The following is a 22,576-nucleotide window of genomic DNA, read 5'->3' on the forward strand; positions in this document are numbered from 1 at the left end:
CACAAATTAAGCAAAATCACCTTTGAAAAATTTTATTTAATTTGTTAGCTTACTTATTTTTTGCCTACTAGAATTATTATAGCCCTGATCAAGTTCAATCAATCTGCCTTCAATTAGAATTCATGTTTAATATTTCATTGAATTTATGATCTGTTTGAAAATAGATATTTCTTCCAGTGTTACAGATTCTGTACCATTCTCTTTCATAGAAAAATCTGTTCAACACTGCAAATGTCACCTTTTAAGTCTTTTTTAATATTTTGTGAGTTGAGTAATTTCTCTGTCTATTCTTTCTTATTCTTGTTACACAAAAACTAGCTTCCTCCTTTTCAAGTCATAGGTTTCCTGTTTATGTAGTTTTTAATGGTGCCTACTGTATGTGCTAGGTGTTGGACTCTGTTGGGGATAAATATCAAGGCAAAAACATAACACTCCCTTCGGAGTCAGGGGCTGTAATTCTTCTTGAAGGAGAATTACATTCTACTGTGGGAAAACAACATGTACCCAAGTGAGTAAATTACAGACTATATCTATAAAGAAATACTTCATGAGGAGCTTGGAGGATTACAAAGTAAATTATATTGAGCCATAATTAAGTACTCAAAAAACCAAAAACCTTGAAAATTATCCCAGATGGCTGTCTATCAAAGTTGTATTATATATGATTTTGAAAACTATTTCTTTCTAGAATTTGCTTCTTGGGATTACACTGGGCATTTTACAAATTGTCATTACCTTTCACTGGTGGATTTTTTAAATCAAAATACTTTGTATAATAGATTAACTGCCCCTATTAGACATAATTTTTCAGGTAATAGTATTTATAGTTAAAAATAATTACAACAGATCATTTTACTTGGTCAGTCTTCAGATTCCTCTAAACTCAAGATATATTTATGGCAATCTGTTATCACACTCTAATCATAGTAAATACCATGTGATTTTGTAGCACAGTGAACCTGCATTTGTGGAGTTCCTGAGTTAAAGCATTTTTTTTCAAAGTGTGTTTCTTTCTGCACTGTATATCTATCTATCTATCTATCTATCTATCTATCTATGCCACAAATTTCTTGTAATTAACCCTAACTAATCTATAGAATTTCTAGAAAAGGTGAGTTATTACCCCATGAAGGCATGCACAACTCTAAAGTTTTGCACTTTGTGCTGCCTGCCTCAATAATCTGAATGGAATTTATTTTAGACAATTTAGTTAAATCGTATTGTATTTGGTTTGATTCATTTTTATGATGTTATTTTCATAATCTTAAATTCTATGCTATAATTTGTATTATTTAATTGTATTATATTAGTTTATTCACACTTCTCTCATTGTTATCCAAATTGTCACTCTTTTGCTGTGTTGTGGTACAGATAACCAAGGAGTTTAATGTTTTTTTGAGGCCGCTAGAAGCTGATTTTATATTAATGTAAACTGATGCTATGCAGAGTTGTCTATTTTTAAAAACTTTTTAAGTCAGTGAGTTTAATTAATTTGTTTTTTCTTCTTAAGACTGTGAACCAGAAGAGCTGACTGATTGGTCTATGGATGAAAAATGTTCGTTTTGTAACCTACAGAAAGAAGCAGTCAGTGTAAGTTTGAATATTGTGACATTATTTCTAAACTATTTACATAATTGTAACTAATCTATTACCTTACTTAATTTGGGCCAGGGAATATTTGTTCAATGGCTATATAACAAGTATTTAATTTGGTAAAAAAAAAAAGATAAATGTTTTTTAGAAGTCTGGCATTATGCCATACTTGGAGATGACAAGACAAATAAATGTCAACTTGCACCTTCCTTTCTTTTTTCCCCCTCTTTTGTTCCTTGGTTGATGATAATGAGTCCGTTTCCACAGATTTTTATGGACGTGTTGGGTGTATGTGAAGCTTTAGTTTGGTCCACACTAAAGCAAACCTTGACACCTAAATGTCACATGTCAAAGTTAGCATGATTTTTTAGGATTTGGGAGGGGAATGCTGGATTTAGAGTTAGAGATCCAAGTTCATATCCTAGCTCTGCCACATTTTTCTTCCCTTGTACAATTCATTCTGTGGACTTCAGTTATTATCAAAAGAGAGGGTTGTACTTGATGGTCTTAGATATTCCTTCCAGTACTTAATCTGTTTTCCTGTGGTGTAGTCAGGTCCCATAATGTTAATAAGACCACTAATAAATGTACAAATATATGTTGATTGATGTGTTAATTCTCCCGACTCTGCCCTAGTCTGCTTGTGTACCCAGTCTTCTTGAAGAATAAGGTCCTTCGGGGCACAACAGCCAGATCTATTTCCTCTTTGTTAGATTCTCCCAACTTCTAATATGATTTGTGTTCAAATAGATACATTGGAAAATTTAATAATCTGCAACCTTTTATGTAGAGGATTCATTCTGTACATCAGTATGTATGGTAGTGATGTTCCAGGATGTTTTTAAAAAATTTTTTTAGTTTGCATTACTGTTTATTTTCCAGGATTGTACACCAACTCTTGGTTCTTCACAGTCAACGCCTACAGAGGAACTATCATCTCAGGGCCAGTCCAACACTGATAAGATTGAATGCCAAGCAGAAAATTATTTAAATGCACTCTTTCGAAAGAAAGGTAATAAGAGCAATTTTTAAAAACATGAATTACAGCAAAGGCATAGAATAATCACATTTTTTTTTCTAATGAAAAGGTTTCATCATATGTAAACTTAGAGTTTATTCTTAATGACTTTTTTTTTCATTATGCCTTCCTTCATCTTCTCTTTTCTAATTTTTAGGGACAGCAGCAGATTCAGAATCTTTTTCAGTAGTTTTTCTTTAGCGGCCAACTCTTTGCTCAGTTTGACTCCAAAACGTCTCCCCAATCTTACTTTATCGTACTTTTTCTTCTCCTACCACAGACAACTGTCACAAATGTGTATATGCTTCTTGTCCTCCTTATTTTGTTGCTGATTTCAAGACCTCAAACATTTCTTCAAGCTCAGTAAGTGATGAATGTATTTGGTTGCTGCAGCTATCTCTAGCAGCCTTCCATTTGAATCATCTACCAGTCAGGTTTGGGCATATGCTTGTTTGCTATTACAGTACTAAATGGTAATGTTTATATGCTGACTAGTCTTAAGAAATTAAGTGCTTCGTTTTCCTCCTGTCTAACTAAAATATACAAACTAAACAAGGTTGCCATAATTGATAATTTTATAGTTTTTTCCAAGTAGAACAAGAAGCTTAGATTTCTTCCCTAAGGTAGTGGGAATAAACTGTAGAAATATGGAACCTCCCTTGTGTTTGCCCATATTAGCATTTGATGGGGAGCTAAATTTCAGTTTAAGGGTTTTTTTTATTCTGAATTTTATGAATACCAAACAAAATTATTACTTCCATACACAAAGTAGAACAGATAGTGAGGAGTGTACAGGAAATTGCAAGTCTCTATTACATTCAGCTTGCCTTTTTAAAAACACATAATTTAATATGTTACTTTCAAAGTTATCTTGCTCAAGGCTTCAGTTTTTACAAGATGGACCGTTTCAAGAAATCTCTCCCTTTGGAAAAGCACGTCTTGCTTCTACATTCCTAGAAACTAAGAAAAATTCTTTAGGTTATCATCTAGCTTTGAACCTATTTGTCTCATATTGTGCCACTAACAAATATATTTAATACTTTGATAAGCTCAGACAAACTTTAGTCTTTAATCTCCACTTCCAAATTCTTTTGAAACATGTAATTTTGAAAAGAGAATCTATAGTGTCTAGATATCAAGTCTAGCAAATGATTCTCTATTAGAAGTAGTATTAGTGTAATTAAAAGCTTAAGGTTAGGAGTTAATATAGAAAAGGAGGAAAAGAGTCCCCAAATTCTGAGAACTTAGAAGCTACCATATGTTTAAAAAAGAAGAAATTCTTGACATTAAAAATTTTGCGTTTTTTAAAGTACAATTTTTTTATTATTAATAATAGTCACAAATTTAAACCACTTCTATTGATAAGTTTTACACTCCATGTTAGGATTTAAAGATTTTCAGTGATTGTGACAAAATTCCTTTGTGGGATTTTCATGCTACCTGAGCAAAAGATGAAATATCCATTATAAGGATTTTTGTTTGATTTAGAAATAGCCATTGTTGCACCCTCTTTTCGTGTTAGATATTTATAGTGGTAATAGCCAAAGTTATCTGTGGTAGCAGTTAATGTTTATTTTCTTGTAGTATGGAGTTGATCTAGGCTTTAGTACCCTTTTAAGAGTAATCAATAAAAACTTGATGCCATTTCAGCTGTTTCAAGCATCTGGCTCTACAAGAGGTCTTCTACCATTGGTTGGGTGAGTGTTCATGGATATTCAGTGGCCTCTCCATTTGGCTGTTTCCTGTTTTTTCTTAACAGTCTTTTCTTAGAAGGGCTTTTCAGGATTCTTACCCTCCACATTTTTGGCATCTTAGGTCTTTATCCTTATATTTTTATTTCATCAGTACTTTTCAGGTATAACAATGTCTTATTTTCCCTTCTAACATTGTTAGAATAGAATCTTATTAGCGGCTTCAAACATGTTATGGATAATTTAAAAACACTGATTTCTGTATGCTGAACTTAACAAGTCATTACCTATCTTCCATATATTTGTCTACTTTATGCTTTTTAAATGGCCTTAACTTCTCCATTTCTCTGCCATTAACCAAAGCCCTGAATGAAAGGCAAGGTGTATCTTTTAATTTCAAAGACTTAGGAATACCTTTGAATCCTGGGCAATAAGTTTTTATATCTTTTCTCATATAGTCATTTTGATAGTAGACAACTTGGCCAACTTTGAGGAGAGTTAGAAATCCTTGAGTGACAGATTATCCTGCTCATTACATGACAGTTTCTCCTCCAAGAAAGTATAAAGAGTTACTGATTCACTGAACTTGTTGACCCAAGGTCTTGCAGATATTTAACATTTTTGTCATTTAAAAATCTTCCAAGGGTGGGGAAGCTGCAGCCTCAGCACTGCATGTGGTCTTCTAGATTCTGGGGTGCCGCCCTTTCACTGAGTCCAAGCTTTATAGAACAATTCTTTTATTAAGAGGATTTGTTCTGTGAAGTTTGGATTCAGTCAAAGAGTTGCACATGTGGCCTCGAGGTCACAGGTTCCCCACCCCTACAACTTAGCCCATTTTCATATTTCAAAGTTAATGGCTTATTGTTCTATCTAGACCCAAATTTCAGGATGATATAAATGTAATCAAATTACTTTTTCTAAATATTGTCATTACTTTTTAATCTATCTATCTATATAGCAGTGGGCCTTGTTTTATAAAACTGAATAGTATTATTTAAGTATTGAAAGCACACATAACAAAAAGTTCTCAAATGGACTCATATGAAATGTAAGAGGTTAAATATCCATGACACCTAGATTTTGATTGGGCCCTAAGTTGTCTGGATTAAGGCAGTTCTGTTAATACGGAAAAGATCTTTCTTCCTGTTGTACTTAGCTGTCAAAGTTTCTGGGTTTTATTTTATCAATCAAGAAATTAATTAGCATTTATTAATATCTACTATGTGCCAGACACAGTGTTAAGTGCTGGCTGCAAAGATAAAAGCAAAACAGTCCCTGCCCTCAAAAAGGTTTTTTTTGGGGGGGGGGTGGCAATTGGGGTTAAGTGACTTGTCCAGGGTCACACAGCCAGAAAGTGTCAAGTGTCTGAGGTCACATTTGAACTCAGGTCCTCCTAACTGCAGGGTTGATGCTCTATCCACTGCGCCACCTAGTGGCCCCTAGCTTACCTTCTAATAAAGGAGAGTATATACTTATATGTCTATACAAAATATATTGCTCCCAACCCCTGCAAAAAAAAAAGGGGGGGAGGGGTGGGGAAGAGTACAGTACCAACCCAGTTGTGAGTATGGGGACCAAATTCATGGAAAGTCATGATTCTTTTCCCAAAATTTTTTTTAGATTTGTATCTTTGCTTATGTATACCATTAACAATGAAAAGGTTTTATTTCTTTTTTTAAATATTCTCTGATAGACTTACGACTAAAAAATGATCCCCTTAATCTAAGATTTCCTACAGAAAGGAAGTTAATATCACTAAGTCAAAACTAAATACAACTGAGTAGTATGTATCAGAAGTCACCAAAAATATTGCTAATTTTTATTAACTTAAGCCTGCTCATTTATTGGTAGAAAAATAGACTTTATTTAATTTGTGTTATAAGAATTTGTGTGCTGAGAGAAAGTTTTGTAGGTATTCTTTGTAGGTGACTACTTTAGGCACAGGTATTCTGTTAGTGAATTTCCTCCGTGAAATTGGTAACATAGAGTAATGAACAAAGTCAAGGAAGATAATAAGCATTATATTTTAAATATTTCTCTACATCCATGAACATTTAAACTTACTGGCATTTCACTAATAAAAGAAAAGTTATTTAGCATGTAAATTTAGTTTACCTTGTCTGGTTGCTCCATGTAGTATCATATTTATTACCCTGTACAATTTTAACATAAGGTTAGTGTTATCTTTGTTTTATAGATGAAGAATCTAAGGGTAATATGGATGTAATATGATTTGTCCAGGACCAGCCAGTGAGATTATTAATTGAATTACTATAATTTATAGTTCAAGATTTGCTGGTTTGTTGATTAACACCAGTGTGTCACTCACTGGATTTTACTCAAGAAGATGTTTCTTGGCAATATTGGATTTTAGAAATATTTTTTGTATGAATTGGTATACATCTAGTGATCGAAAAGAATTGTTAGTTGGAGGTAATAAACGAAAGCCAAAGTGTAATATATTTCCTTTTCCAAATACTCCCTTATTTTTTCTTGAATAGCAGTACCATACTTTAGGTCCTCCTTTTTTTTTTTTTTAAGGCAATTGGGGTTAAGTGACTTGCCCAGGGTCACACAGCTAGTAAGTATCAAGTGTCTGGTCTGAGACCGTATTTGAATTCAGGTCCTCCTGACTTCAGGGCTGGTGCTTTATCCACTGTGCCACCTAGCTGCTCCTAGGTCCTTTTTTTAAGAATTAATTTCATTTTTTTTTTAGCTTTCTATTTCTTATCACCTCCTTTTATCTGCATCAAAATGAGTTTGTTGAAATTTGTTGTTGAAATCTCTCATTTGAAAAAAAAAAAGCACAGTAAATAATTGTGCCTCTTCTCCCCCTACTGCCTTTCGAATTAATTGATAGGAAAAATTCTCTACAATGTTTCTCTGGCTTTTTCCTGCTATACTAGCTCAACCCTAGTTTGAGGGTGATCAGTAAGACATCATACTAATGATGCTGTGATGTTTGATTTCTTATAATTAGGAAGTAATAGAGTCTTTGAAGGTATACATAACTTTTTAATTCCCATTTATCAATTCTTTATTGAGTGATTGGGGGGAATAGTCATTGACTGCAGCCTTCTTCATGGAAGCGAGGGCATTACTGAGTTATTTTTCTTGGTTTAATCTTAGTTACCACTTTTTTTTTAAATTTTAATGACTTTCAGAGCCTACTTATCCTTGGAGACCTCTAATAAATCCATGGCTCACTTTTATTACAGGCAAACCCATACACCACCTAAGTTATATCTCACACAGGCTTGGTGTAGCTTGGTCAGTTGCCTGAGGTGGTAGCACTATACCAGCTTTGTCATGCTCTTGATCATTTTGTGGCCCTTGTTAATACTCCTAGGCATAGTATAGCAGATGGGCATGCCTGTGGTACTCCTATCTGTCATGTCAATTAAAACAGCAGCAGAAAGGCTATTGGTTTCCTTAATTACAATTTTTAGTCAGTGTTTTGAATTTAACATGATATGTACAGCTACTTTGATTTCATGTATTTCCTATTGAGATTATATATTTGTGACAATCTTGTGACCACACTTTAAACATCTGTTGTTTCCTTGGAACTTGAGAACTTTTTGTGTTGCTGCCATAAAAAACAGTTTCCGTATCAGTGTAGATTGATTTGAGTGATTTGGGGTTTGGTTTTGCCAAATACATCAAGGATATTAATCAAACACTTGAAAAACATGTGAACAAGGGAAAATGACTCAGGCCTTTGTGTGATACAAGCTTACTGAAATTACTCATCACTCTAAAATTGGGGCTGACATAAAAATTATTATTAGATTGAAGGTCTTGATGTTACCAGAGCTTTTTAAAGAATAAAAATATTGGAGCAGCTAGGTGGTGCAGTGGATAGAACACTGGCCCTGTAGTCAGGAGGACCTGAGTTCAAATGTGGCCTCAGACAACTCCTAGCAGTGTGACCCTGGGCAAGTCACTTAAACTTGATTGCCTAAAAAAAAGAATAAAGATACTTTTTAAAAGAATAGCCATTCAAAGATTATCAGCTTTGCTACTTCGATTATCAAGTTGTACTTGTAAAAGAATGGAATTTTAAAATCAGCTAAAGAATGCTGTCATTTTTGGAAATACAATTATCCTTGAAAGGCATTAGGTAGAGGAAGACCTCAAAGTTCTGAAAAGCCTTAGAAATCATCTGTAGTCAGTTATAAATGTAAATAATTCTAGAGTGCCTCCCCAAAAATGTTTGACCTCACTAAATTAAACCTGTTATTTTTGATCAGCCAAAAAACAAGATTGGAACATAGAATAACTGACAAGAGGGCAGAGTAAGAGTAAGCAGTACAACCCAATTCTCTTATACAATTACTCCAGAAAATATCGAAAAGCAAACATGGAGGAAAGGTCATAGGAAACAAACATCACTTGAACCTCACTTTCACCTGAACTGGACAGAGGAAGGTAGGGCACACACACTAGAGAGTTTGGTGATTTGGTGTAGAAATAAATTCAACTCAATAGGGAACTGGGAGACAGGAAAGGGGAATGAGGGAGGATTTCATGGAAGAGTTAGCCATAAACAAAACAAACTCCATCCTCAGAAAATGGATGATGGGAGTGTAAAATAAAAAAAGGAAAAGGTAACAACTTGTAAACAGGTTCTTGTTGAAAGGAAGAAAGTCAGGGGAACCAAAACAGAATAGATGAATTATAGATTACTAGTACTAAGTACACTCCTGTGGGAGTGTGAGCAAAGAGGGGAAAAAAGCATAAAAGAACAGGATGGGAAAAAAATAGACATTTATTCGTCATAAAACAAAGAATGAAACTGATCTTTCCATAAAAGTGAAAAAGCAAGCACACAGAAGATGGGTTAAATGCATTAGAAAGCAGAATCCAGCAGCATATCAACAATATATTTTTTTACAAAATCTTTATTCAAAATATTCTTCAGGTAAACTCAGGAAAGTCCAGTAGTAATCATGATCTCATGTAAGCCAACAGTAAAAATAGACTTAATAAAATATTAAATAACATTGTAAAGAAAAATGACTTTAAAGGACTTAATAGCTGTGATTAGTACAATGTGCTGACATGACTTCAGAGACCAGTGATAAGATATGCTGTCCAGTCCCTGACAGTGAGATAATGAGTTCAAGGTACAGAAGTTGATGTGTGTTTTTGGACATATCCAATTTAAGGATTTGTTTTGCTTAATCATATAAATTTGATGCAACAGGGTATTTTTCTTTAGAAGTTTCATGTTCTCAAAGGGTATTGAGGTATTGTAAGAAAAACAGAGTAGCTGGGATCTGGATTAGTTTTGTTCTAAAGGTTTAAAGATACAGGAGTGTAAAAGGAGGAATATACACAAGTATAGAAAGGAAGTAGGGTGGAAATTGCTATTTCTCATAATTAGACTTGAGAAGAAGTAGGGCTAGAAAGATGGGCATGGGATGAATTTTACTCTTATCTGAGAGTTGGAACATATCCACAATTTGGTGTGAAATGCATCAAAGGCAATAAGAAATTAAGGGGGCACTTTTAAAAAGTCTTTCATTTTGGAGCCAAGATGGCAGCATGAAAGCAGTGACTTGCTTGAGCTCTCCCCTAAACCCCTCCAAATACCCATAAAAAAAGGCTCTAAACAAATTCTAAAGCAGCAGAACCCACAAAAAGACACAGTGAAGCAAATTTCCAGCCCAAGACAGCCTGGATGGTTGATTGGCAAGGCATATCGCGCCAGGGAGAGGAGCGCCGTTCAGCGTGGGTGCGCAGGCTGCAGCGAACCTAGAGCAGGCCTCAGAGGACTGAATCATGGGTAGCTGTGGCGGCTTCTACAATCCTCAGTCCACGAACGCCAAAGACAATTTAGGTCAGCGGAAAAAGTCTGTTTTTGTGGTGAGAGAAGAGCTAGGTCCGTGGGCGCTGGGGTGATGGCTGCATCCTGAGCTTTCGGCCCACAGACTTGAGGGGGAGTCAAGTGGCTGATCAGAGAGTGATGGCAGGGATCTCTTTGCTGGTGCTGAGGCAGGAATCTCTTACTTTGCCTGTGCTTGGATCTGGGTCACAGTTCTGGGTGGCGGTCCTGGGGTGAGGAGGAGCGCTGGCATGGTGGAGCTTATAGTGGAGACAAAGAGGAAACCCACCTCCCAGTTCCAAGAGAGAAAAGACTGCTTGTGGCCCGTCACTCAAAGACCAGAGCTTAGGCCAGGAAAAGAGTAAACACCTCGACCCTTATCATACCACCTTGGAAGAACTAAAAATTTACAGGTCCCTAGAAGTATCTCTGAAAACAGCTATACAAACCCCCCGAAGCTTGGGACAGTACATTCTCCACATTGGAAGCAGACTTTTACCTTAACAAAGTGTTTAAAATTCAGGTAATTGGCTGGGATCATGAGCAAACCTCGCAAAAACAGTCAGGCTATATTATCTTCCTTTGGTGATAAAGATCAAAACATACAACCAGAAGAAGACAAAGTCAAAGCTCCCGCATCCAAAGCCTCCAAGAAAAATATGAATCCAGCCCAGGCCTTGGAAGAGCTCAAAAAGCATTTTGAGAAGCAAGTAAGAGAAGTAGAGGAAAAACAGGGAAGAGAAATGAAAGTGATACAAGAAAATCATGAAAAACAAGTCAACAGCTTGCTAAAGGAGACCCAAAAAAATACTGAAGAAAATAAGACCTTAAAAAATAGCCTAACCCAAATGGCAAAAGAGGTCCAAAGAGCCAATGAGGAGAAGAATGCTCTAAAAAGAAAATTGGCCAAATGGAAAAGGAAGTACAAAAGCTTACTGAAGAAAATACTTCCTTAAAAATTAGAATAGAGCATTTGGAAGATAGTGACTATGAGAAATCATGACACAGTAAAACAAATCCAAAAGAATGAAAAATTAGAAAACAATGTGAAATATCTCGTTGGAAAAACAACTGACCTGTAAAATAGATCCAGGAGAGAGAATTTAAAAATTATTGGACTATCTGAAAGCCATGATCAAAAAAAGAGCCTAGATCATCTTTCAAGAAATTATCAAGGAAAACTGCCCTGATATTTAGAACCAGAGGGCAAAATAGAAATTGAAAGAATCCACCGATCTCCCTGAAAGAGATCCCAAAGGAAAACTCTTAGGAATATTGTAGCCAAATTCCAGAGTTCCCAGGTCAAGGAGAAAATATTACTAGCAGCCAGAAAGAAATAATTCAAGTACTGTGGAAACACAATCAGGATAACACAAGATTTAGCAGCTTCTCATTAAGGACCACAGGGCATGGAATATAATATTCCAGAGGGCAAAGGAGATAGGATTACAACCAAGAATCACCTACCCAGCAAAACTGAGTATAATCCTTCAGGGGAAATGGTCATTCAGTGAAATAGAGGACTTTCAAGCATTTTGATGAAAAGACCAGACTGAATAGAAAATTTGACTTTCAAACACAAGACTCAAGTGGAACATGAAGCGGTAAACAGGAAAGAGAAATCATAAGAGACTTATTAAGGCTGAACTGTTTACATTCCTGCATGGAAAGATGATATTTGTAACTCATGAGACCTTTGACAGTATTAGGGTAGTGGAGGGAAAAATTATATGTATGTATAGTAGATAGATAGAGGGCACAGGTGAGTTGAAGATGAAGGGGTGATATCTGGAGAATAAATTAAGGGTGAGAGAGGATTATACTAGGAGAAGGAGAAAGGGAGAGGTAGAATGGGGTACATTATCTCACAAAACAGACAAGAAAAGGTTCTTACAGTGGAGGGGAAACGGGAAGGTGAGAGGAATGAGGGAATCTTATTCTCATAGAATTTGGCTTAAGGAGGAAATAACATAACACACTCAGTTGGGTATGGAAATCTGTCTTACCCTACAGGAAAATAGGGGAGAAGGGGAAGAGAGCAGGGGGATGATAGAGAGAAGGGCAGATTGGGAAAGGGGTAATCAGAAGGAAGTACTTCTGAGAAGGGACAGGGTCAAAAGAAAGAATAGAATATATGGGGGGGGGCAGGATAGGATTAAGGGAAATAGAGTTAGTTTTTCACAACATGTCTACTATGGAAGTGTTTTGTATAACTGCACATGTATGGCCTGTATTGACTTGCTTGCCTTTTCAATGAGGGTGGATGGGGTGGGAGGAAGGGAAAAAATTTGGAACCCAAAGTTTTAAAAACACATGTTTAAAAAAAAATGTTTCCACATGCAACTGGGAAATAAGAAATACAGGAAATGAGGTACAGAAATCTATCCTGCCCTACAGGAAAATAGAAGGGGAAGGAGATAAGAGAAGGGGGGGGGAGAGATAGAAGGGAGGGCAGAGTAGGGGAGGGGGTATTCAGAATGCATGCCATCTTGGGGTGGGGGAGGGGCAAGATGGGGTGAAAATATGGAATTTAAAATCTTGTGGAAGCAAATGTTGAAAACTAAAAATAAATAAATTTATATTAAAAAAAACCAAAAAAATAAATTAAGGGGGCATCAAGAAAAAGGTAGGGTTAAAAGGAAATATATGGGGTCCTGAAAGTCTAAGTGCAGTTTTAAGCTGTTAAATCTTACTAAAGTTTATTTAATCTTTTTTTTCCCCTTTTTTTTTTTTTGGTGAGGCAGTCAGGGTTAAGTGACTTGCCCAGGGTCACACAGCTAGTAAGTGTCAGGTGTCTGAGGTCAGATTTGAATTTAGGTCCTACAGACTCCCAGGCCAGAGCTCTATCCACTGCACCACCTCACTGCCCCATTTAAGCTTTTAAAGCTCAAAAATGCACAGAGGATTTTGGGACATCCTTTAGTTGTAAGCACAACAAATTTACAGATCCTGAAGGGGCATTAAAAGAGACAAAAAGAAAGAAAAGCTAAAAACTAGATCTGAGGGGATTTCCATCATTTGGGGAATGGCTGAACAAATTTTATTATGTTAATAGAATATTTTTGTGACATAAATGATGAAAAGGATGATTTTAAAGAATTTAGGTAGACTTGAAACTCATCATCCTATATAACAAAATAAAAAAAGATAGTAAAGTTGGTAAATATAATCTCATATGTATTAGTGAGAATTGGTTATATGTTAACTAATTTCTCAGAAATAGCAATGAAAACAGAAAAGCCTTAGTCAATAGGCTATGGCTGTCTTAGTAGACTTCAAGATCAGTATTAGTAGTGTTATATGGCAGCAAAAAGAAAAAAAAATCTAATGCAGTCTTTAGTCTGTCTTCGTGGAAACATGGTGTCTGGAGTGAAGAATGCTGTAACCCCAAAGATAATTTGTCCTGTTAACATGGTAGTACCATTCATTTCTGGGGGCTATACTTTAAGAACGCCATTACCCATATGGAATAGATTCAGAGAATAAGAACCAGGATCATGGAGAGATTAGAAATTACTCCATATATAATTAAATTGAAGTTGAGTGTTTAGTTTGAAAGAGAGAAAATTGTGGTTGAACTCAGGGGATAGTAGCCATTTTATTTGAAGGGGCCATATTTGGAAAAGGGCTTACTTTGCTTGGGTCTTGGAGGACAGAGATAGGATTATTATGAAAAAACCATATTTCAGCAAAAATAAGCATGTAAATTCATAATAAGGCTATCTCAGGATATACTAAGGTCATTCTTTGATTAGATGGAGATTGGATGACTGCTTTTCAGGGATGTTACAGGGAAAAAGAGGACTAGATTTGGGATCAGAGTACCAGTGTTCAAATCCTAACTTCACTGTTTGGGCAACTCCCTTAACTCACCTGGGCTTCAATTTCCTCATTGTAAAAGAGGAGATTTGAGCAGATGACCTCTGTGGAGCACAGTGACATCAGACATCCCTTTTCACACTGATATTTTGTGACTGCATATTCATTTGAGAAAAACAACATCCCCTAATGGGTGTAGTAAAAGTTTTGACCTAATTCTCAGCAGTGTTTTGAATTTTCTCTTTAGTTTCATTTCTCTTTTCAGGTATACCCTTGAGTAAATTCATTTCTCTATACCCTTCCTCTAAGATGGAGGGTGTTTAAGTCTACTTGTATATAAAGTATGTTCCAGATAATGAAGTATATATGCTACTTATGTTATTTAAAATCAGAGGGCCAAATAAAAACAGTACTAGCTTAAATTTTAAAAGTATTACATAACAAAAACCTATCTTTGTTTATATATTTGTTCCTAATCAGTCTAAGAAAATAAGTTAATATTTTGGATTTTATATGATTGATTATAGTATAACTAAGTATATGTTTATAAATCTTTCAATAAAAATCATAATGGCTTACTGGTTTTGAAAAACTTATTATTTGATTACAAATGAAGGCTTTTGTAAATTCTTTTTCCCCAGAAAAGTTTAAAATTTGAACTTTTTTTTCTTTTTAAAGAATGACCATAGAATGATAGACTGTTAGAGGAAGCATTTACCTTAAAGATTATCTAGTCCGACCTCATTTTTTTTTGTTTGTTTTTGATGAGGTTATCAGGGTTAAATGAGTTGCCTAGGGTCACACAGCTAGTGTCAAATGTCTGAGGCCAGATTTGAAAGTCAGGTCCTCCTGACTCTAGGAGGTATCCACTAAGCTACCTAGCTGCCCCTGATCTCATTTTAAAGAAATACAGGGAAATACAGAGATTTGTATATGGTCTTATAGTTAGTGGCAAAACCAGGACTGCCATCAAGACTCTGTACTTATAGGCCAGTATTCTTTCTGTTGTACCACACTGCCTTGTTTTGACATAGTTTTTCCTATCTTGTATTGCCCTCAAACAATTTCTGAAACTTGTGGAATGGATTTAAATATTATGAACAACTGTATTTTCTTAAAGCTCCTTGGTTAAATAATGTTCCCTTATTTTGCAGCCGTGAAAATTGGGGGCAGGAATTAGTTCTTGTTAGAATTACATAATCTTTGGGACTACTATTGTCTATAACTGAAAATCCATATTGCCAAAAAGCAAATTTTAGACTTGGGAAAAAAATTAACAGCTTGGCACAAGAAGTACAAAACATTACCCAAGCAACAAATGACTTGAAAATTAGCATGAACCACTAGAAGTTAATGACTCTGTGGGACAATAAGAAATATTAAAAACAAAGTGAAAAGACTGGAGAAATAGAAGAAAATATAAGCCATTACTTTTTTTTTTAAACTAGTGAGATAATCATGCCATTTATCTCAACGTTCTTTGAGCAAGCCTCTTTTAGAGTTGCAATACAGTGAGATCTGTGCAAGGAAGAACTGGTGAGGTAATGTCTTTGTAGTACTTACAGGTAGACAAACATACAAGAACAAAAGATTGTAAACTGATAACATTTTAATCTGGTTTGTAATAGAAGCATTAAATAGTAAATAAACCTTGCAGAAGTTATCAGTTAAAATGTGTGAAGTTCTATGGATGATAGGCAGCTGTAAATTATATGCCATATTGACTTGTGGTATATATAAAACAAACTTTCTTAATTTGTTCACGAAGTGGGACGTTGTCCAAAAGAAGTTTTTTAATGTTTTAAGTTATAAAAATAATAAAAGAACTTTATAGTACTTTTATACCAGTATAAAAGCTACTTCTACTGTCTTCAAGCTAGAAGATAAGCATACAAGTGGCCATAAGTAGAGTAAAACCTGATAGGAGTGGAAACATAATGTCCTTTGGAACTTTACAAACAACCAAGAAGCTTTTCCAGATACAGTAAATTCAGTCCAATCCAATAAGCATTTATTGAGTGCCTGTTCTAGAAGTGCAAGGAATTTTACTGCTTGCTAAGGATACAAAGAAAGGCAAATTTTAAAATAGTCCCTGACCTCAAAGAGGATACAGTCTAGACAGGAGGTACAGTATTTAAACAAATAATTGTATAAATGATGTTTTGTGAAGGGAGATAGCACAAATAACTGTGAGGGTTAGGAAAACTTCCCATAGGAGAGCTTTGAAAGGATCATGTTCCAGGCAGCTGCAGGGGTAGGACGACTACGAAGACAAGAAGGTGGGAGGTAGGTGGAATGCCAGGTTCAGGGCCCATAGCATCTAAGCCAGTTTGGCCTATGCATAGGGCACCTGAGAGATTTGAGATGTAAAATGAGTTCCGGAAGGAAAACTAGAATCAGGTTATGAAGGATTTTAAAGGCCAAGCTTTAAGAAGTTTATATTTTATCTAATAGGGTAAAGGGGGTACTGTGGAAGGTTCTTGAAAAAGGGATTACATGGTAAGACCTGTACTTCAGAAGATTATTTTGGCAGTTGTGCTGAGGATGGCTAGGAGAGGGTTGAGACTGGAAGCTGATAATTATGAGGCTTTTGCAGTAATTTAGGCCATGAGTTGATGAAGGTCTGAAGTAGGGTAGGACCTGAGTAGAAAGACAAGATATATCATGGAAGTAGACATAAAACTGGTAAGTGATTGGATTTCTGTAGTTCATCTCTGCTTTTTAAAATGAAAGCCAGTTTTAAAAATTGGGAACCATATTCAGATAATAAAAACTGCAAAAATACTCATTATACAGAATAATGCTATGAGAGTAGTTTCATCTTTTCTTATCCCTCCTTTATTAGAGGACAGCAAGAGGTGATTTGTATGGATTTTTCCTTTTTTTAATTTTCTTACCTTGTACTTTGTTTCTCTCTTACATTTTTTGTTTTGTTCTTCATTATTCTTATTATGTATTTATTTTATATAGAGTTTTATGTTTGTATATGTATTTTCTCCCCTCTGCTATGTCATAAACCATATGAGGATAGGTTTTATGTTTATGTTCATTCCTTCTGCCTTCTCTGTTGTCTAAGATGGTCTTTTTCCATATATTAGACAATATATATTTAATAAAAATTCAGCCCAAGACAGGATGAAACACTAAGTAGTAAGCACTGAATGAAATAGTTTGAATTTGATGAGTTTTTATAGATATTTTTCAGAGAATACTATTCATTCATTATAGGTTTGTAGTTTAATAATCGTGTCTTAGGGCTAGAAGGGACTTTTTATATAAATAGTCCAACATTTGGATGAAGAAAACTAAAGCCTAGAGCAGCCAGTTAACTTGCCTAAGGTCACACAATTAATAAGCAGCCAGAATTCAGAACTCTGAATCATTCTGTGATCTGTACCCTTGTTTTCTAGGCATTATGTCCAGTTAACTGTTCCCTTCCCTCTGCTTTAATTACTTAGAAACTTCTGAATCTTCACTGGGAATGAGTTATATCTATGTAGCTGTGCTTAGGATATGGTAAATTGGGACAGTTGTTGCAGACAGTTGATTAAGGTGAAGTATTAAGGTTGAACTACTTCTTTGTCATTAGGCACACAGTTTTCCCAAAAACAAAAAAGTGTAAGTCAGAAACTTAGCTGGCTCTAAGAGCTAAGATCTGGCTTTAGATAAATTGTAAAATTTTGAAAAGTGATATTGCCAGTTTCCAGGTATTTTGTAAGAAGGAGTGATAAGGAGTAGGAAATGCTTTTCTTGATCCTCTTGAGTAAAGTTGTCTAATATTTTTTTGAGTAAAATGTTCTGAATTTCCAGAAATTTGGACATAGTATAATCAAACATAGAATTACATTTCTAAACATTTTTCAGACCAAATTATTTATGTCATTGATCCCCTTTCATGAGCATTAAAAAACCCAGTTAACCATATAGTCTAAAAAGGATTCATGCCTGTGTAAAAAGTATTTCTTACTCTGTCTGAGACACAGTATGATACACAGTATGATGTAGTGAATAGAGAGGACAGGTGTCAAAGTCAGGAAGATCTGGGTTCAAATTACACTTTTGCTGTCCTGGTTAGGGTGCTTAACCTTTGAGTGTTCTAATCAGTTCTTCAAGATTGTAAGTTTCAGAGAAGATACTGTACTACTTTGGTAGAAGGAGTTTCCTGTAGTAATGAAATCTTAGAGATCAGGGCCTCTTTCTTTATGGAAAGTTTTTTCCCTACACCTAGATAGGAAAAATCAAATTCCTTTACATATTTGTTATTTCTATGGATATTTTGTGAATCACACAGTTCACAGAGAACTTTAGAGTTTTAATCTATTGTGGTTCCAAAACCAGTTTTTCTATACTTTCACAGATAATAATAGATCAATTTTAATTATATTGATTACTGCCAATGAGCCATTTACAGAATTTTGAAAGTATTCTTAGTTCTTACTGCTTTTTCTTTTAGTCTTTCAGTAGCAAGTATCATCAGTTGTTTTTCACTGGGATATAACAAAACCATAGGTGCAATAGCAATAATTAACATTTAATAGCGAATACTTACATGTACTTCTAATGTTTACAAAGTACTTTATGTATAATCTCATTTGATCAACTTCTTTGTAATCTCTTAGAAAATGAAAAAGCTTAGTTTTATAGATTTCTTTTGTTTTCATATCACATTTATTTCTGAATATGTCCTTGTCCTCCCCAGTAAGCTTGCTTTCTAGCAAAAATTTTGAAATAAGCAGTTTAGGAAAACTAGCTGAAATATTAGTCTTACTTTGACAGCAATATACAGTATTCTACATGTAGAATCACCCACATTTCGAGTTTCCTCATCTGTAAACTTGGAATAAAAATAGCCTACTTCCTAGAGTTGTTTGGAGGATAAGATGAGATAATGTTTGTAAAGTGCTTTGCGAACCTTAAAAGTTATCATTAAAAGTCGTTATTTGAGGTAGCTACATGGTGCAGTGGATAGAACATCCTAACTTGGAGTCAGGAAGACATAAGTTTAAACCTGGCCTCAGATACTTACTTGCTGTGTGACTGTAGATAAATCACTTCTCTCTGTCTCAGTTTCCTCATTTGTAAAATGGGGATATTAAATAACACTTACCTCTCATGGGTATTATACAAATCAGTTGAGATATTTGGAAAGTGAATTATACAGACCTTAAAGTACTATACAAATAGTAGTTATTATGATTATGTTTTCTCATCTCTTTAAGAGGTGAGCTTAGTCATTATAATTGTACATTCAGTTTTATGATTCTTTATATTTTCATTGTTATAGCCATTGTGTATATTGTTTTCTTGGTTCTGCTTATTTCACTTTGCATCAATTCACATGTCTCTCTGTATTTCTCTGTCTTCATAGTTGTCATTTCTTACAGCATAATAACATTATTTTAACAGATTTTGTGCTTGAAAGATCATCATCACTACCTGATAGTCATCCAGTCCCAGAACATCTGTGGCTTTTACTTTATGGGACATCCTTTTCCATTTTAGGAAATCTCCAGTTATTAGAAAAGTCTTTTTTATAATTGAACCAAAACCTGGTCCTTGTAACTTCTTTGCATTGGATATAGCTTAAAAGAGTATCAGATTTAGAGCTATAAAGAGATATTATAGATAACCTTAAGTTGAGGATCCAAAAAGATTTCAACAGGTTAGAATGTTGTCAGATGAACAAGATGAAATTTAAAAGAGATATATCTAAAGTCTTTGTTTCAGAAAACCAACTTCCCATAACCAGGACCACACATAACTACAACAATGTAACTGGAAAGAGCAAAACAAAACCAGGCACTGTAGTTAATGACCAACCTTGCCTTCAAATAAGAGGTGCTTTTGGCTTTTGAAAAAATTCCTTTTTATAAGGGAATCAATTGCTAGATAGGGAAGTAGGGGCAAGAAGGATTCAGAAATGGAAAATCAACTTGACAGGAGGGGTACATGGCTTTAAAACATTTTGTATGAAAAAGTTCAGGGATTTTTAGTGGACCACAAGCTTTTTATGTGAGGACAGGTGTTCTATGGCAGCCAGAAAATGCCAATGTGATCTTAAGTTGCTTTGAGAGGTATAATATCTAGGACTAGGTAGATGATAGTCCCTTCTGGTCTGACTACATTTGGAGAATTATATTCCGTTCTGAGCATTACTATGATAAGTTAATGAAGTAGTGAGAGTTAAGATCATGCCATGGGAGGTTTGGAAATATTTAGTCTGTGAAAGGGAAGATTCTCAAGGTATATGGTTGCCAACTTCGTTTGAAGAATGCCTATCATGAGCACAAGGAATTAAACTTGTTTGACTTGGTGGCTGAAGTTACAGTTTTTTCAGAAGGAAGGAATAAAGTTTGTTTCTTATTTTTATTTTTTTTATTTTATTTTTGCTCTTCCTCTCCTTGACTCTTCCTGTACCTGACTCCAGCCAGCAAACATACAGCTGTGTGTTTGTAATAACTCATCAGCATCAATCCCTGCCTTTCCCTGCAGCCCTGGACTAGTGCTTATTACTTAGACAATCCTTTCAGAGTGTCATAGCCCATAGACATACCTCAAGTCTACATGAGTCCAGACCTTTTCTTCTTTTGGTATGTGAATTATTTCAAATTTAGGATTTCTGAGAAATTTCTGAGAAAATTGCTGTTTGTAATAAATACTAGCAGTTCCTTCTTACCTCTAGGATCATATACAAAATCTTCTGGCATTCAAAATCCTTCATAATCTAGTGTATTCCTACCTTTCTAGTGTTCTCACACATTATTCCCCAACATGTACTCTATGACACTGGCCTCTTTACTGTACCACACATAAGACGTTCCATCTCTCAACTCTGGATATTTTCTCTGGCTGGTGTCTATTTTTAGAATACTCTCCCTCCTTATCTCTTGTGTAGCTGCTTCCCTGGCTTCCTTTATTTCCCAACTAAAAGCCCATCTTCTACAAGAAGCCTTTGATAATTCCTCTCTCATGTGTCTCCCCTCTCTCATTTACTTCCCATTTATCCTGAATATAGCTTGTCTATACATATTTGTTTGTTGTCTCCCCATTAGATTGTGAACTCTTTTAGGGTAGAAATTATCTTTTGCTTCCTTAGCACAATGCCTGGCACATAATAAGCACTCAATAAATATTTATTGACTGACTACCGAAGAAGCAGTAGTAGCTATAATGCCACTGTCTACCATAGAACTGTTAGCACAATTCCTGGAAATAATATGAGGTTTATAATTCTGCAACAAATTCCAAATGTTATTTGACTATGAGTCCAGAGAAGCCTCAGGATACAATTATAGACTAGCTACTCTGCTCACAAGAAGAAAGAAAAGACGTGGAAGCAAATATTGTGATACTAGAAAGGGTGGAAGTAACATAAATTACAGACCTAGGCAGAGTTCCATAAGAAATATAAGGAAGGAAAGATCACTTATTTATGAGTTTGAGGAAAGAGGGGAAAATAGGAAGTATCAGGAAAGCTTTGATATGAGTGGTAGTACCTAAGTTGGTCCTTGAAGTGGGACATTGGCAAAAATAAGTTATTAGTAAAATGTGCATGCATCTTAGAGCTTTGGTTTTGAAGTACTACAGAGTAAGAATTGGATTTCGTGATTTTAAACAAAATGTATGCAAAGCCAAGTAAGTCAGAAGATATCCACAAGTAGAAAATTGTTAGGAATAATGAATGTAACTTAAACCAATGATTTTACCTACCTCACAAACCAAATAGCTTTAAAACCCAAGTTATTCGCTGCCTCATTGTAAGTATTACCAGCCACATGAGCATGCCCTGTCATTCTCATTGGCTTCAGTGCTTGTTAAGCCTGGAAATGTTTGTTCTTATATATTCTCATTGAGGTATAATACTGCCATGCTTACTATTTACTACTACTGCTGCTGCTGCTGCTAATAATGCTGTAGCTCTTAATAGTTAAAAAATACTTCTTCACAAACCTGTGCAAAAGGCATATCCCCGTTTTATAGAAGAAGAAACAGACCAAGAGGGTGATTTACCTGAAGTTATGTATTTAATAAAAGTAGACCTGGGACTTGGGCGTTCTGACTCCACATCTGATATTCCATATATTAGGGCTTTCAGCTTCTCTGCAAAGACCAGGTTGGTATCTTCTCATAGTTCAGCATCAAAGGAGTATGCTACCAAAATACAGAAAAGAATCGTTTATTAAGTGACACAGAAAATCTTAATCTGGATAAAGGAAAGATTAGATGCAGGATCGTAGGTATGTACACGTATGTTTGTGTGTAAAAGACAGGAAGAATAGGAAGTCCATCTCATCCAAGAAGCTGAACTTTTTGGCATATCAGTTTTTGTGATATGATTAGAGTAGGCCCAAGGATCCCTGACTTTTTTAGTGATGGACTCAGAATAACAAGTAATGGTATGTCTATGGTTGTTCTAACATTTCAGCTTCATGACCCAGAAGAACTTCAGTTGATTTTAGAGTAACTAATGTAGACATAAAATATTTATGGTTGCCTTTCTGTCTGTGGCTGCAGAGTGTACACATAGGTGTAAAGACAGGCGTATCTGGTACATCTTGCTTGAAGGAGGAGAAACATGTTGTGATAGAAAACTTTAAGCATATGGGTCATATTGCTAACATATAA

The 22,576-nt window shown here is 35.2% G+C and overlaps 1 protein-coding gene across 7 annotated transcripts in view; it reads left to right on the top strand.

The window, feature by feature from the left end:
• LCORL (ligand dependent nuclear receptor corepressor like) overlaps nucleotides 1–22,576 on the top strand; it is a 177,161-nt gene that overhangs the window by 62,122 nt on the left and 92,463 nt on the right. For 5 of the 7 annotated variants that reach the window (XM_020992645.2, XM_078148596.1, XM_020992674.2 and 2 more), the window contains exons 3-4: nucleotides 1,511–1,590; nucleotides 2,476–2,605. In XM_020992645.2, coding sequence (XP_020848304.1) covers nucleotides 1,511–1,590; nucleotides 2,476–2,605 — 210 coding nt within the window. Of the gene's footprint in view, nucleotides 1–1,510; nucleotides 1,591–2,475; nucleotides 2,606–4,261; nucleotides 4,309–22,576 lie in introns of those variants that run through there. The other 2 variants (XM_078148595.1, XM_078148593.1) reach the window with 2 other exon arrangements.

The sequence above is a fragment of the Phascolarctos cinereus genome, unplaced genomic scaffold (genome assembly GCF_003287225.1).
Source record: "Phascolarctos cinereus isolate Bilbo 61053 unplaced genomic scaffold, phaCin_HiC Scaffold_9;HRSCAF=440, whole genome shotgun sequence".
NCBI classification, from domain to species: domain Eukaryota; kingdom Metazoa; phylum Chordata; class Mammalia; order Diprotodontia; family Phascolarctidae; genus Phascolarctos; species Phascolarctos cinereus.